Source organism: Octopus sinensis, linkage group LG3 (assembly GCF_006345805.1).
Source record: "Octopus sinensis linkage group LG3, ASM634580v1, whole genome shotgun sequence".
Classification (NCBI taxonomy): Eukaryota; Metazoa; Mollusca; class Cephalopoda; order Octopoda; family Octopodidae; genus Octopus; species Octopus sinensis.
Genome location: NC_042999.1, coordinates 127715618 through 127733474, shown reverse-complemented (window position 1 = coordinate 127733474; position 17857 = coordinate 127715618). Strand labels below are relative to the sequence as shown.

Here is a 17857-nt window from a genome sequence, read left to right as displayed (position 1 = left end):
GCTTTAACTTCTATAAATTTCATAGTCTATCAATTAACACATAAAAGAACCACTTTGTTTCCAATAGTTCATGTAACTTGTTTATATAACTTTCTTGAGATATGGATATTTATGCAATCCTGGACTGTGTTGGAATTTTGAACTTGTGAATCTAATAGGCATTCTTGTTTTCAGTTTAATAACAAACCCTGAAAAAATTAACAGAGTTGAATACCAAGTTTCACCTATTTTAAATGTTAAATTAAACAATTCTGGTGTTGGTATTTGATAATTCATGTACTGCTGAAAATATTGTAGTTTGTTTTGATAGCACAATTAAATCTATTTGTCTTAGTTAAACTAGATAAGAAATAGGTAGCAAGTTGGAAGGTACTCTATGGAGGATATCATCTTATCCAGGAAGTAAAACTTGCTCTCCAAAAACAGGTAGCAGCACTGACTTTATAAACTATAGAGAAAAGATTCAGTATTTTAGAGAAATCAAATCTAAATATGAAAAGAATTCTCAAACTGATTGGCAGATAGAATGAAAAAAAAAAAAAAATCAAAGTATATTAATTAGATTGAATAACCTGAGTAAAAAACTCACCTCCAATAGTTTGGTTTTGTTTTCTTCCCATTTTGTATAGGCTTCCAAAACAGCTTCATGAGTAACTCGACAAGTAACTCTGTGAGCTTCAACAATTGTTATTGTTACCTGCTCAATCAACTTCCTCCTGGCTTCAGTTGGTTGCTGTCGCCCCTCATCAATAATTTTATCTAGGAATTTGGTCATAGGTTTTTGAGTTGCAATACTGCAGGGAGAAAACTTTGATTCTACCTTTATCATTGGCTGAGATTCCTCATAAGATGTTGGGGTCTGGGGCGTGGGGGCTGCAGATGAGGTAGAGTTGGGGGTTTCAGGCATAACGAAGGCAGGTGGGCTCATGTCCTTGTTACTGCTAACAGTAGTCAACCTTTCTGGGCAACTACCAGTAAGTCCATTCTGTAGTCCATTACAGACATTATTAGGTGGACCAGGAGGAAGGGTATCCGCTATACCATTAATAACACCACCACCATTAGCAAGGACATGACAGATGTCGTTGGCTACAGCGGCTTTTGAGATACCATTGGGAACTAATGCTGAGGTTGTGATACCATTTATTATATTGGTTGGCAAGACACTAGGTTGCACTGTACTGGGGGTACTGTTTTCAACTGGTTCAGTCTTGGTTCTAACACCATTCAAATGAATGATGTTGCTATTATTACAAGTGACAGCAATAGTGTGAGTGCCATTGCTAACGCTGCTATTGTTTACATTGTTGTTAGTATTGCTGTTGCTATTGGAACAACTGGGAGTATTCGCACTAGCTGGAGCAGTGGTTGTACTACTGTTGGTAGTTGTAGCTGTGGTGGTGGTGGTGGTGTTGCTGGTAGTGTTGTTGTTGTTGGGCTGAGGTTGTAGATGTACAGGTGACTGGCTGCTGCTGCTGGCTGGGCTATTCAGACTGGAGTAACCAGATTCTACCCCATTGGGAATGCTGTTAGTTGCTGCAGGGTCAGGCTTATTATTTGCATGGCTTGAGTTGGAGTTATTGGCGTGCTCTTTAAAGCTGGCCTGGGCAGCAGCAAGGAACGCTTGCATGAGTTCAGACTTGAAGCTGCCATTAGTTTGAATGAGTTTCTGCAGATCTGCCATACTTCTGTGGTTCCCACTAAGTGGTAATGGGTAAGGAGCAATAGGAACGTTTGTAGTATGAGATTTGGATTCCCCGTTGGCTTCTTTCAGACGCTTTGGACGCCTGCCAAGTCTTGATGCTGCAACAGAGCCAAAAAAATTTTTTAAATTAGTTTATTGGATGTCAAACAATTATACAATTTCTCCCACTCAAATTCATTATTATTATATTTTATTTTAAAATTTCTATTTTTTAAAAGTCACACTGGATAAGTTGCAAATATCTGCAAAACAACTGTAAAAGCAATCTACTTATGGTTAAGTGATAACTTATACATGGCAGTGCAGATTCTACTTTTACAGTTTTTTAGTAACCATAGTGCTAAATTCTTAATTCTTGATCATTTTATTGAGTGAATTTTAATGGAAAACTGATTCACAAACTCAAAGAAATTTTATTGTATTTATGAAGCAAGTTACCAAAGGACATGGACATAATCACAAAAGCCTTTACCATAATCTCTCTGTATACATGTACCTAGCTACACTGACAATATGTTACTCTCAAATGGCTTGGCATTAAACTTAAATTTGATAGTATTATAGTTCCCTTAAATTTGAAAACTTTTCTTTCTCTCAGTGATGTAGAAAATACATATATTTACATACGCTACAGCATGACTACAGCTAAGAAGGTGAAACCAATATGGGTAAAGACAGCATACAGCAGTCCACTGCTCGATGAAAGCTGTTATGCTAAACAGATACTGACCAGCCACAATATCAGCTGAGTGGACCAACACAATATGAAATAAAGTCCTTTGTTGAAGGGTACAACATGTGTCCTGGACTAGGAGAGAGGCAATTGCTTAACATGCACCTTTTTAATGCTAATGTGATAATAACTTAAATATCTCTAAATGACCCATTTAAAATTGGATGCCAGTTTATATGAAAATGATATGATACAACACTGCTGCCACATTAATAAGAATAGAGTATTCATCACAACTATTCTAATGAGAGGTTGGAAAAATTTTATAAAGTTGTCCGTAATTTGTAAGAATGGCTGAATAGCTGAAATTAGACAAAACAAGGGGGGGGGGGAAAGAAAGGCAATCTTCCTGTAATTTTTCAACAGATTAGGATCAATAAACATGCTGATTTTTAATACTCTTTAAACCACTTACACACATGCATGTGCACACAACCATTCTCTCTCTTGTTCTATACTCACAAATGTGACCATATATCATTATTTCTAAATAATTTTTACAGGACTACTATCAAAAGTTATTCCCCTTGCATTTAACTTTACATTAAATATATACATTGCTCTCTATTTGAAAAAAATTAAAAAACAAACAAAAAAAAGGTGATAGAATGTAGAAATAGTAAAATATGGGAAGGAGAAAGAAAAAATTTATATTAAGTATTCCCTCTCTTTAAATTCCAAGTTCAAATCCTGCAATGGTCAACAAACTAAAGTACAGTCAAGTAACTTGGGTCTATTTTCTTAACACTTATAATCACGACCATACATTTATTGGGGGAAGATATCAGTGTATCACTGGTATTTATCTTATTGATGAAGCAGAGTTGAAAGGCAAAGTAGATGCTTAATTCAACTGTACACAGATCTTTAAATAAGAGAGGAATTGGGGTGAAGACAGAGGATGCATGCACATGTATTCGTGCTGGAATATGCACCCATAGCAACTGGTTATGCACTTGAATTTGTTTGCATTCATTTCCTTTCCAGAAACAAAATTATATAATTGTCAGTAGTAGCAGGCCACCCAGAAAATAAAGAAGTAAAAGAGGGAAAATGACAAGAAAGACTGCTAAGGAATAATGCGCTCATATATGAAACTGGCTCACCCTATTTCAGTAACATCCTAAAATACCTTTCAACAAACAAAATAAAGGGGTTTGTTAACACATAAAAAAAAAATGTATTTTGAAAAAATACTTTTTTTAAATATTGACTTGGTGACCACATACATGAAAATATGGAATGCATGAGGCATGAAAGCCATCACAGAACAGCTTACACTCATGACTAAAAACACTGGTAAAGTAAATAATGATATTGGAATTATATAGAAATGGTATATTAGGAAAGAAATGAAGGTGCACCTGGTTCATATCTGCAAAACATTGCAACTGTGCATGGAATGTGTGTGTGAAAACCAATGTAAAAATACTGAAGCAAAATTTAAAAGAAAAGTAAAAAAAAAAAAGAAAGACATAAAATTCATTATCAAATCTTGAAACCCCTGCTAATATTAAATTATGGCTTTTATCTCTCAAAGTTTAATGAATTTAATGGTAAGGGGTGAGTGTTTAAACTCTCATCCCTTACAAAAGAAAAGAGTGTGTATAAGGTAAAAAATGAAAATGAAACAGAAATGAGAGAGAGAGAGAAATGTGACAGAAAATAAGAACTAAATAAAAGTGCCTTACCCACTAAGATGGTGAGAAAGGTTAAAGAAGGTGATTATTCATCAAAGCAACAAAGTGAAGGTTGACTTGACTCAGATATATTTAGTTTTTCTTCAGTTTTTAAGACACAAATCTGATAACTTGTTACGATGAATTCAGTAAATTGCATCACAGAAAAATAAGCTGTGCAGAGCAACCACTTGTTATATGGGCAGCCAGTCTAGATTCCCTCAACCTGTGGGGCAGACAGCAATTACCAATAGTCTTCCCCAGCTTTTATATTAACTGCGAGACACACTTTCATACTGGACCGACAGCCAGCCAGCCAACCATTTACCACCTACCACTATATAGCTAATGGCCCTTTACTCCACCTCTTTGGGCTGGAGACAGGGGTGTGAGAAATTTTTTTTAGAAAGTAGAGGAATTAGGCTGGGTTTATGAAATGTAAATGAGAGAGAGAGAGAGAGAGAGGGAGGGAGAGAGAGAGGGAGGGAGGGAGAGAGAGAGAGAGAGAGAGAGAGAGAAAGGCCAGTTTCCCAGTGAAGCTACCAACCAACATGATGACAGTCCTCATTGCTATCACCATCTCCCCTTCCCAGACATTAAGCCACCTACCTATTCATTTCGCTATCTCTCTTTCTATGCATTTATTTTTGTATTTAAAGTTAATTAGGAGCTTTTAATAATCCTCGTAAGCACTTGATTAAAATTTTTAAAAAACCTACCTAAAAGTAATAAGACGAAAAAAGAAAAAGATTAAAGTGCAAATTCTCCTTTGAATCAAATATTTACATACAAATGAAGACTGACTTTTAACACTAATTACTTAGAAATACATACAAATATGTTTTTGTTGTTATTGTAAAAATAGACTGAATTAAATGAGAACGCATAAAGCTAACCTTCACAGAAACAAATAAAGTTTTAAAATTGCAACTTTATTTTCTTCACACAGACAGGGACATTAAGGTTGGTAAGTACATAGATGAAAATTATGAGAACAAGCAACAGATAGGATAATAAAGACTCAAGTGATAATCATAAAATACAAGTTCAGATAACAAAAGCTCTTCTTTTATCTTTTATTTGCTTCAGTCATTAGACTGTGGCCATGCTGGGGCACTGCCTTGAAGAATTTATAGTCAAGAACGTTTTAAAGCCTGGTATTTATTCTATTACAGGGGTATAAACACACCAACACAAGTTGTCAAGCAGCTGAGGGGTGGGGGACAAACACACACACCTACATAGATACACACATGCACACACACACAACATGCTTCTTTCAGTTTCTGTCAACCAAATCCACTCACAAGGCCTTGGTCGGCCTGAAGCTATAGTAGAAGACACTTGCCCAAGGCGCCACACAGCGGGACTGAACCTAGAACCATGTGGTTGGGAAGCAAGCATCTTAACACACAACGATGCCTGTGCAACATTTATTTATTTCTCTTAATATGTTTATATCCAGTCTGCCTAATGTTCGTGTTTATATTCACTATATACTGATTTGCTTTTAGAGTATAATCACAACTATGAAGAAAATTAAAGTCCATTTATCTGCTACAGTAAAAGATTGTAAAGGTTTAATAATACTCATTAGTAGTATCACTTTTTTATATTTATTAAGTTTAGTTTATATATGAGCAGAAATATAACTGCTTTTAACAATATTAGCCCTAATTACAACCAAAGAAAGGTTTAGAGGAGAAACAGGAGGCATTGTTATCTCTTTAGCATTCAGATTACTTTGTCAAATGTAATACCTATTTATTCACATTGTTTTTGAATTCATCATGCTTTATAACATACCTTCAAGATTTTGATGATGTGACTTTATTTTTAGAATGACATTATAGGGCAAGATCTGGCCAGTTTGAAGATAAGACAGGGAGAATATTTGGGTCTAATATGGCCGGTTTAAATGCTGAAGGGTTATTGCTAGGAATGTAGCACAGGCAGATGGAAAGACTGTGCCTTCTATGATGCTAAAATGCTAATAATAATAACAATAATAATCATATTTGTTTCTAGAACAGGGGCAAGGCCTTAAATTTAGGAGGTAGGGATAAGTTGATACCATTAAGCCCAGTTTTGACTGGGGTTTTATCGACCCTGAAAGGATGAAAGTTGAGTAACCCCAGTAGGATTTCAAACACAGAACATAAAGCCAGAACCAAATAATACAAAGCATTTTGTTTGATGTTCTAATAATTCTGCCAGTCTATCAATAATAACAACAATCCTTTCTCCTATATGCACAAGGCCTGAAATTTCGGGGGAGGGAGTAAGTTGATTACATAGACCCCAGTGCTCAACTGGTACTTATTTTATTGACCCCGAAGGGATGAAAGGCAAAGTTGACCTCAGTGGAATTTGAATTCAGAACATAAAGACAGACAGAATACCACTGAGCATTTTGCCCAGCATACTAATGATTCTACCAGCTCACCGCCTTAATAATAAAAATAATAATAATTATGATGATGATAATTGTTTCTAATTTAGGAACAAGGTCAGTCAATTAAATCAAACCTAGCACTTGGCTATGTCCTTATTTCATCTCTCCTGCAGGACCACGACTGATTATGGAGGCTATAATGGGTCAAGGAGAGTTGTGGCTGTCTAACTCATCAAACAATGGTGGTGATGATGATGATGATGATGACAACAGTATATGCCAGATGTCAAAGGCCCACAACAAATGGTGAGACACTGTGAGACCCAGCTAACCCATACCAAAATGAAAAATAGCTGGATGATGATGATAAATAGATAGTATTTTCATAGTTAATGTAGGTAACCTTTTATTTATACACAATCTACTTGAGTGAAGGTTGTTTAACTATTAGGTCAATTATGCATCATGGAGCAAAAATGTAAGGGAGAAGTGAGGCGGAGGACAAAATAGGTATTCATGCAGACTTATTTATCATTGTTTCACTGCATAAGAAACTGGATTCACACACATATGTACATGAATACATATATGTAATACATATGGAAGCAGATTTTAATATATTACAAGTGTGAGTGTCCCTTAATAATAACCCTTTCTACTACAGGCACAAGGCCTGAAATCTGTGGGGAGGGGGTAAGTTGATTACATCAACTCCAGTTCTCAACTGGTACTTAATTTAACGACCCCAAAAGGATGAACGGGAAAGCCTACTTCAGCAGAATTTGAACTCAGAATGTAAAGGCAGATGAAATACTGCTAAGCTTTTTGCCCTGGAGTGCTAACAATTCTGCCAGCTTTACAAAAAAAAAAAAAAAAAATCCCTATCTGGTTTGGAAATTTATGATGGACTCTTCAAAATGATTGTGGTGGGTTCCTATTATTGGCTAGTGACATTCTGTTGGCATCAGAACACATAAGCAATATCTTCAATAAAGCAAACTTATAATGTGCCAGGATTGAAGTGTACACACTACAATGAACTTGCAGTTTATGGTTGAATACACAAATAATTCACTTTTATGTTATTTTTGAAAATTATTGTCAAAGTTTATAAATATATTGTTGTTGTTTTTGGCTCCAAATCAACTCTAATCCAACAGACCTATGACTGATCATAGCTTTTAATTCTCTGAAACACTGTCTTTCATTTGTACATTGTGTATTTTGTATATTCACGACATAAGCCAATGTTTTCTTACATTTCTAAGATGATAGTATATGTGCAGGGGTGGGATGTATTTTGAGGTGGATCTGGTTTCTAAATCTAGCAGTAAAGCACTCTCGTTGGTATTGCTAAATTACATTGTATTAAATTGCAAAATAATCAGCAATCGATTCATACTCCCCAACTAACTGAAGACTTGTAACAAAGATAGAAAGTAATATCTGAATAAAAATAGCAACCTCCAGAGGAAATCGTAACCTCAAATCAATTTCAGAACTGAGATGAACTCATCCCGAGTTCAAATACTGTTATAGTCAACTTTGTCTTTCACTCTTTCAGGGTTGATAAAATAGAGTACCAATCAAGTATTGGTGGTGGTGGGTCAATGTAATCAATTAACCCCACAATCTAAAAAATTGCTGACCTTGTACCAAACTCTGAAACAACCATTAAAGGTGTTGAGCTGGTAGAATTGTTAGAGCGTCAGACAAAATACTTAGTAGTATTTCTTGAAGCTCTATGCTCTGAGTTCAAATTCTGCCAAGGTCGACTTGGCCTTCTTGGTGTCAATAAAATAGGTATCAGTTGAGCACTGGGGCTAATATAACTAACTTAACTACCCCCTAAAATTGCTGGCCTTGTGCCAAAATTTGAAACCAAAATATATTAACATAAAAATGCATTATGAAAAGAATTACCACACAATATAATCCAAATAGAACGTCCTCAGTACCGATAATGCTAGATTAAAATATAAATTAATTAATAAAGCACTAAAACTTCAATAACAATAATGACAAGAAGACACAAGATAATTCTGTACATTAACTGATTAGGTTATTTCTCATGGGAGGATTGCAAAGTCAGCCTGGATAGAAAATTATCACAGATGATATCATATACAAGAACACCCACCATCACCACCACCACTAATCTCTAAAGCAGAGTATCTCTTAATACTGTAGAGACAGCTAATAAAATGACCATGTGTATGTAGGCTTGAAGTTCAGGGGAAAAAAGCTGTTCAAACAGGAAAATATCGAATTCCTCTGGTTCTGGCACTGATTGTGTTTAATGTGAGAGTATGCACTTATTGGAGATGACAGATAAAAATATTGCCATCAGATACTGTAAGGACACATTGCTGGGAATAGTCTGCATTTATTTAAGTGAAAACAAACCGTTTAAATTTTAAACAAATTTATATCAGTAACTACCACTGACGTAACTCTCTCACCTTCTCATTTCCTTATTGAAAAGGTATTAATTTAATAACACAAAGCTATTACAAGGTTTCCCTGGTGAAAACTAAAACAATGTAAAACATGGGACTACCTAGTTGCATACCCTTTACAACCACACACACACACTCCAGTTACTTCTATGGCTTCTCACTTCCCACACCCTCCATATCAACTCATCACCAGTGTTCTTCTCCCAGGAACAGTAACTTAGCTGGAATTCCCAATCACATTCACTTTTTCTTTCAGACATAGAAACAGATGTTTCAAGTTCAACATGAATGACATTAATCTCACCATTCAGACAGGGTCTGCAAATAATATGGCCCCTGTCCCTTCTCTTTTGATTACTTTATGAAAATAGGAGAAAGTGCATCTATGACAGTAACTAGTATTGGTTTCTTGCAAATTTTACCGAAATTAGGTGCAGGTATGGCTGTGTGATTAAGTAGCTGGCTGTGCAACAATGTGATTTCAGGTTCAGTCCACTGTGTGGCACCTTGGGGCAAGTGTCCCCAGCTACAGCCCCAGGCTAACCTATGCTTTATGAGTGACTTTGGTATGCAGAAACTGTGTGGAATCCCATCATATACACATACTATTACTTGAAACAGTTTGATTCAGCTCCATGTAATTTAACGTTTTGCAGGCTTCTTACAGGAACTTAGCTCATTTAGGCTCAGATTACCAGTAATCTGAGCCTAAATGAGCCAGGTCTCTTTCTGTAAGAAACCTGCGAAACTTGAAGTCACATGGAGCTGAATCAATCTGTTTTGATGTTACTCCTACTAAATATGTTGAATGCTTTTTCTTTTCTATGACCACTCACCTGTGTGTGTGTGTGTGTGTGTGTTGTGTGTGTGTGTGTGTGTGTGTGTGTGCATGTGTATCATCATCATCATCATCATTTAACATCGGTTTTCCATGCTGCTTGGGTTGGACGGTTTGACTGAAAACTGACAAGATGAATTAGGAAGAGCATCCAGCGATAGAAACCATGCCAAATCAGATTGAAACCTGGATGTCCTTCCAAATACCAACCACTCCAGGAGTGTAGTGGGTGCTTTTTAAGTGCTAGATACGAAACAACGGTATCAGCCAGGACTATAATCTCACTTGGCTTGACAAGCACAGTATACTGCCAAAGGTCTTGGTCACTTGTCACTGCCTCTGTGAAACCCATAGTTCAAAGGGTGCTTTTTTCATGCCAGGGATGTGACACTGGCATTGGCCAAAACCACAATTTCACTTGGCTTGATGGATCTTCTCAAGCACAGCATATTGCCCAATGTTTGAAGGGTGTTTTCTACATGCCATAGCACAAGTGCCAATTACACACCACTGGCATTGACTATGACTGCGATTTCATTTGGCTTGATGGGTCTTCTCAGGCAAGGCATATTGCCAAAGGTCTCGGTCACTTATCATTGCTCAAGTGGCCCAAAGCTCAAAGATCATGCTTTGTCACTTTGTCCCATGTCTTCCTGGGTCTATCTCTTCCAATATAAATATATACACACACATATCTATCTATCTCTATATATATATATAGACAGATATACAAATATGTGTGTATGTCTTTTGTACTCAGCCACTACTTGACAACTAATGTTGGTTTGTTTACATCTCGATAACTTAGTGGTCAGGCAAAAGAGACCAACAGAGGAAGTGCCAGACATTAAAGAAAAAGTGCTATGGTCAAAACGTTTAACCAAAACCCTTCAAGACGGTGCATCAGCGTGGTCACAGTCAACTGACTGAATCAAGTAAAAGATAGATAAAAACAGCACACACAAATGTTCTTAATAACTGGGTGGTAATTAAAATTTAGCTCATTAAAAATACCTATTTAAAGTAGTTACACTACAAAGTGATTTAACTATAGTTAGATCACTTTGGAATGTAATTACTTTAGACAAAACATAAAAGTGATATTTATAACGGAAATCATTGTATATACTTATATGAAGTGGCACATGAGAGAATCCAAAACCTTAGGTATGGCCGAGTGGTTAAGAAGTTTGTTGTGCAGGTTACATAGCCATGCCTGAAATTACACAACTTGTGTGTATTCATTTGTGCCTATGTGTCTGCCACCCACTGGTTTGTTTACATTCTAATAATTCCGTGTGAAGAAAGAAAGATAGGAAAAAAAGAAGAGCAGCTGATAAAATTAAGTATTGGAGTTCAATTCGACCAACTAAACCTTTCAAGGAAGAACTCGAGCATGACCACAGTTCAATGACTTACTGTAAATCCTCGAGCATAATCCGCATTTCCCCTAAAAATTTAAAGGTCAAAATCCCTAGTGCATACTATATACGAGGTTAAAAATGAAAAATATTTTCTAAGCAATGTCCGAGTCTCTATTTGCTGTCCGGCAATGTTTATTCAGACGCATTTTGTGATGTCGGGCGTGAAAATATCTTAAGCTAAGCCTGAAAGCAATGAAGTCATAAAAGAATCATCCATAACTTGAAGTAAGCAACATTTATTAAATGTTATCACTGTTATTTCTTTATTTTCTGCAAACAAAATGCACAAAGAAGCTACACGTTTGCATTATGTTATATATACAATAATAATAAAGTACGTTACCGTATACATTTTTACAAACCAAGGACGTTATAATAACCTCCTTGACTCAAGTTAGAGAAGGGGTGCGCATTATACACAAGGTTTAGGTTTTTCAGAGGTACAACCTCCTAAAAAAAACCTGCGTATTATACTCAAGGGCGGACTATACTCGAGGATTTACGGTAAGCAAACGAAAGAATAACTGTAAGTACACCCACCACATACACGTTATAGAACATAATTGTAACAAAATAAAAGAAATTATTATTGAAATATTAAAGGGACTTTTGAATAACTCAGTGTACCTATTACCTAAATTCGTTGTTAGTATTTTCATAGCAACCATCACTATTTGCTTAAAGAAAGTTAAAACTAATCATAAACAAATTTTTAAGTAAAAAAAAAAAAAACCCCAACTTTTTAGAAGTATAAACAAACATTGCTAATAGCTTAATGTATTTAAATTCTGGTACAAAAATGTAAAATTTTAAAAATAGCAATGTCAACGACCATGTATTAAAGCAAGTGACTATCATAAACGTTCTTAAAAATTAGAAACTATTACAACACTAAGACTACCATTAAAAGAAGGGAGGTAATTCTTAATGCTAGTTTTCGACAGCTGTTTGTCTGGTGGGGTAGCGAAGTCTGAAGTAGAAAAATTTACTTTTCATAGCAGAATTTAATGTTCATACATATTGGCAATGTGTGCATGAGTGTGTTCTTGAGATTTAAATTTTTCAGCTACACAAATCCTTCATAAATTTTCCACTTATTTCTTATTTTTATTTCCCTAAAATTTTCGTTGCGTCTTGCAACCTTTTCAAGAGTCAAGACTATTGAAAATGTTGCAAGACGCAACGAAAATTTTAGGGAAATAAAAATAAGAAATAAGTGGAAATTTTACCGGTGAGTGTGTTACATTGTAAGACACAAAAAGAAAATGACTCTCCCCAGACACAACAGAATATGCTTCAACACACAAACTCATATAAAGAATCTTGCAAACCAAATCGCAAAACAAAATATATATATATATATATATATACACACACACATACATATACATGCATACATATAAACAAATCTGTACACACACACGTATATATGTATGTATGTACTGAAAGCTAACGTGCAAGATATTCATATTTTCCTCAAGAAATTTGTAATGTTCAGAGGATAAGGCGCTGTCTTTCAATACTTGAAACAGAAATGTGTGTGTGTGTGCGTGCACTTGCACACACACTTGAGTGAGAGAGAATTGTGCAACCTAGCGGTTAGGGTTATTTATTTCATGGTTATACTGTGATGAGTTCAATTCCTGAATGGGGCAGAACATTATGTCCTTCAGTAAAGCACTTTATTTCCCATTGCTTTAGTCTACTCAGCTGAAAATGATACAAGCCAAAAGCTGGTGCAGCTCTCTCTCTCCTTCCAGATGTCACATCCTTAATGTGCAATTAGGTCAAAGAGTGAGAAAGTGGACAGAGAGTTTATGACTGCTCACATCTGCATAGGCATGTAAAACAATTAATGAAAGTATAGTACATGTTATAAAACTATGCTAGTTTTCAGGTAACAGCTGGATCTGACATACAACAATATATACACATGTGAGCATGTGTGTGAATATATATATATTTCAGCTCTTACTTGTTTCAGTCATTAGACTGTGGCCATGTTGGGGCATCACCTTAAGCAATTTTGAGTCAAATGACGGACCCCAATACTTATTTTTTTATAAAGCCGAGTACTTCTTCTATCAGTCCCTTTTCCCAAACTGTTAAGTCACAGGGATGTAAACACACCAACACTGGTTGCCAAGTGATGGTGGCAGCAAAGCAACTTATTTCCCATTGCTTTAGTCTACAGAAGGACAAAGGCCTCAGCATGTTCTTTTCACCAACCATGGTCGGATGTGGGGGCTGTGAATTTGAGCTTCAGAGCATACTGGTTTGATGAACCTACTCTGCCACACTAGATCAACAGAAGGCAGCAGTTTTTATAATTTTTCCCAGGAGTAGTTAAGTCAAGTACATCAACCCCAGTGCTCAAATGGTACTTATTTTATCAACATCAAAAGGATGAAAGGCAAAGTTAGCCTCAGAGGAATATGAATTCAGAGAACACAACGATGAACAAAATATCACCAAGCATTTTGCCTGGTGTGCTAACGATTCTGCCAGCACACTAATCTTAGATATGTGTGCGTGTGTGTGAAATGGAATTTACTGAGGCAGGTTTTCTACAGCTGGATGCCCTTCCAGTTGCCACTTGTTTCTAAGCAAGCCAGACATATTTCTGTAGAAGGTTGAACATGAAAGACTATTCTGGTAGATTGGTGACACTCATTTACAACTGTTATGTGATGTCAAGACAAAGAGAAACTAACACATACACACTCATACAGCCATGTATACACACACACAAAAGGCTTCTGTTAGTTTCCATCTATAAAATCCCCTCACAAGGTTGGGTCTGTTGTAGAAGACACTTGCCGAGCATGCAATGGGATTGAGCCCAAAACCCTATGAACTTCTTCACAACACAACTATGCCTGCTCCCTGTGTGTGTGTGTGTGTTTGTACATATGTATTTTAAATTCCTTTCAGTCACTGGCCAATTCAATTAAGCATTTACAATGATTTCTGTGAAAAAAATATCATAAAAGTATTGCTTTTATGTTTTCTTTAAATATTTTATAATGTATTTTTAACTCTAAACCTGTCAAATGACAGAAAACCATCTACGTAAATCATAGAACAACAGCTAAACTGACAGCAAATGAAAAGAAAAAAAAAACATTGGTAAAACGCGTGATTTGGTTTCACTCATTCACTTACACACTCACCATCATATATACATCTCATGAGGACCCTTTCCTTTCTCGTTAAATATATTTTAGTTCCATGATCACAGAGGTGTATGTGTGTGTGTGTGTGTGATTTGCTCCAACCAACAAATGAAGAAGACAGAGAGGTAAAAGTGAGTTGATAGCTAAAAAGATTTCTCATGTGCAGTAAAGTTAGCTGGAGTGTGGGAACATTCCCTTACAGTGTTGTCGAAACAGAGTCAAACAAAACACCACATCATATCCGAGAGTGGTGATGGTGGTGGTGGTGTTGTTGTTGTTAACTAATCCTCTGTCTGATAAAGCTGCTGAGATTGGCTACAACAACAATATAAAAGATAATGACTTGGGAAAGCTACTAGAATTTCAACTGAACATCATAATAGCTGCAACACAATAAAGGTTTAAAGCTCACCAGGCCCCAGCCTACAAGACTCCAGGGAGACAGCCAAACAAACATATAGTAGTTTTGACTGTCATCAATTATCTATCTTCTGATCCACTTCACACCTTTATAACAGTGGGGAGAGAGGGAGAGAGAGAGCATTAAATAACAAGAATAAGCATTGCATTTCTTTTTACTCTTCTTTTACAAGTATGACCTGTTTCTCATTATCTAAGTGGTTAAACTACATGGCTGTGCTGTTATCTAGAGTCAATTAATTATTGTTGATATCATTTAATCCTCAGGTCAGTCCTGAACAAGCAGATCTATGATCAAAGGCAATCCAGAAGTAACCATCTCTTCTGTTGTGTATACTGATGTCCCACATGATTCAGTGTATCCCTCCTCATTTTTCTAGATGGTACACTGTTATTTGAAGGAGTTTTCCTGCTATTTCTAGCAAGTCAAGCAACTACATAAAAGCTCTACCCAAAGCTCCACCTAAATTAGTAATTCAAGGAGAAGGGATATATATATATATATATATATATATACAGAGAGAGAGAGAGAGTAGTAGCAATTCTTTAGTGAACAGAAGTTGTTTTGATTACGGAAGTTTTTAATCATTATGTACAGCATTATCCGTATCATCAAGTTTGTTTTGAAACTGCTGAGAGATGTGATTTTGATAACTTCACACAATTTTGTTACATATTTTAGTGTTGTAAAATTATAAAATACAAAATAGATTCAACAAAGATACAATGCGCTCTCTCTCTCTCTGTATAATATATATATATATATATATATATATATATATATATATATATGATCACGTGACCGACCAGACCATCAGATGTTGTTACACATTGCTGGTCACAATGCGTTCGCATTGTTTTAGCCTTCGAATGAAAGCTAACCGCTGGCTAAGCGAGCAGGCCAACCAAAGCCATGTGGGTGGAAAGAAGCGCATCGTTTATTTATACATATATATATATATCTACGCATGCGTGTGTTTGTCTTCCGCCACTACTTGACAAACAATGTTGGTGTGTTTACATCACTATAGCTTAGCAGTTCAGCATAAGAGGCTGATAGAATAAGTGACAGGCTTAAAAAGGTAAGAACTGGAGTTGAAAAGTTTGACTAAAATTCTTCAATGCATTGCCCCAGCATGGCAGCAGCCTAATGACTGAAACAAATAAAAGTAAAAGTAGTATATATTCCATATTTAAAAGAACTGCTAGTCTAGACATTACTGTACTTGGTGTTAGTGGCAGAAAGCATGATTCTGATTATTGTGGTGATGACTGTGATGCTGTTTTGTTGGCAAAAATTTGGAAAAAGTAAAAAAAAAAAGAAAAGAAATGCAAAAATAAAACAAAACAAAAAACACTTACTGGATGTTATTTTATCAATGAATGTTTTTAACACCTCCCAACTATTTAAGCTTTGACTTAATGGTGTTAAGTGGATGAGAGATAATTCTCTCTCCTGGATAGTATGTCAGTCTACTGAAAGTAAAACTTCCCAGATAACACTGTGCTTGTTTTCAACAGTTAGAGAAACTGAAGGCATATAGATTAACACATTCTACTCTGAAAGAGAACAGATTGTCTATTGTGGATCTGAACCCAGTACCCATGAGCAGGTAGTTTAATTAATATTTTATTTACATTTTTTAATGAGGTAGTAAGAAAATAAAATATTATGGAACCAGCTGGAAACATACTGTACTCAGAGATAGTGTTAAGGCATAATGACCAGATAGATAATCAGAATAATAGATTTTAACCAATTTTCCTAAACTCTAATCTAGTTATAAGATGGATCATTTGAAAATTTCCAGTCAACAATCTCCATACAACCCTTTCCCAACAAAAAAGGAATATCAAAATAATTGACTGAGTGTATAGTTTAAAAGTTTGTTTTATAGCCATGTGGTCTTGGTTAGATTCCACTGCCCATCAACTTGGACAACTGTCTTCTATAAGAACCAAAACTTTGTCTGTGAAATTTCAAAGATGGGAACTGTGGAAGATCCTATCATGTGTCTGTGCATGTAAGAGCAGTTCAGCAAAAGAAAGTGATAGAATAAGTACCAGGCTTATGGAAAACAAGTACTGGGGTTGATAATATATTCAGCAAAAAATTCTTCATGGCTGTGCCCCAGCATGGCCAAAGTCTAATGACTGAAACAAGTAAAAGATAAAAGATATCATCCTCATAATTTACTGTCCACTTTTCCATGCTTACATGAGCCTGTGGAATTTGTTGAGACAGATTTTCGATGGCCAGATGACCTTCCTGTTACCAACCCTCACCTATTTCCAAGCAAAGTAATATTTTCCCATAGATAAACATGTTTTTTAAGAGAAGAACGGAAACATACAATGTTACTTGCATGATGTTGATGTTCATTTACAATTACCATGTGATGTCAAGACAAGGGTACATATCAACTCACAACACTTTTATTTGGTAAGAGACATTAGCAGAAGGCACTTGCCCAAGGTTCATCACAGTTTGACTGAACCTAAGACCATATGATTGGGAAGCAAGCTTGTCAGCCACACAGCCACACTTGTTCCATATCCATAACAGAAGAGTTTAAGATCAGATACCCATGGGAACTCCTATATACTGATGATCTCGTTCTCATAACTGAATTTGTAGTGGGATGATAGAAGAAATTCCAGGTACAGAAGCAAAACCTGAAATTAAACAACCTCAGGCCCACATCCTAACTTAAAATATAGAGAAGAAAGTAGGAATTTCAGATAGTGTACCTGAACTGTTCAGAGTAAATTATTTTTAACATTATCTGAGATTATAAAGGAAGGAATGTGACTTGGAACTTTGAATATTTCTGCTCTAAGTCATGGGTACTGTCTATTAGCAAATCATAACCCATATCCACTTGTTATGAATTATCCATTATTACCTCCACCTTAGCAAAGGCAGAGGTATTATTTTGAGTTGCATTTGTTTGTCTGTGGACAAGATAACTCAAGAACCGCTGGATGGATTTGGATGAAACTTTCAGAGATGGTTGGCCTCATGACT

General features: G+C 35.9%; 1 protein-coding gene across 3 annotated transcripts in view; it reads right to left on the bottom strand.

Moving 5' to 3' along the window:
- The window catches only part of LOC115209615 (nuclear hormone receptor family member nhr-48), a 325642-nt gene that overhangs the window by 8856 nt on the left and 298929 nt on the right, over positions 1–17857 (bottom strand). For all 3 annotated transcript variants that reach the window (XM_029778062.2, XM_036501298.1, XM_029778063.2), the window contains one exon: positions 590–1803. In XM_029778062.2, the coding sequence (XP_029633922.1) occupies positions 590–1803 (1214 nt within the window). The remainder of the gene's footprint in view (positions 1–589; positions 1804–17857) is intronic.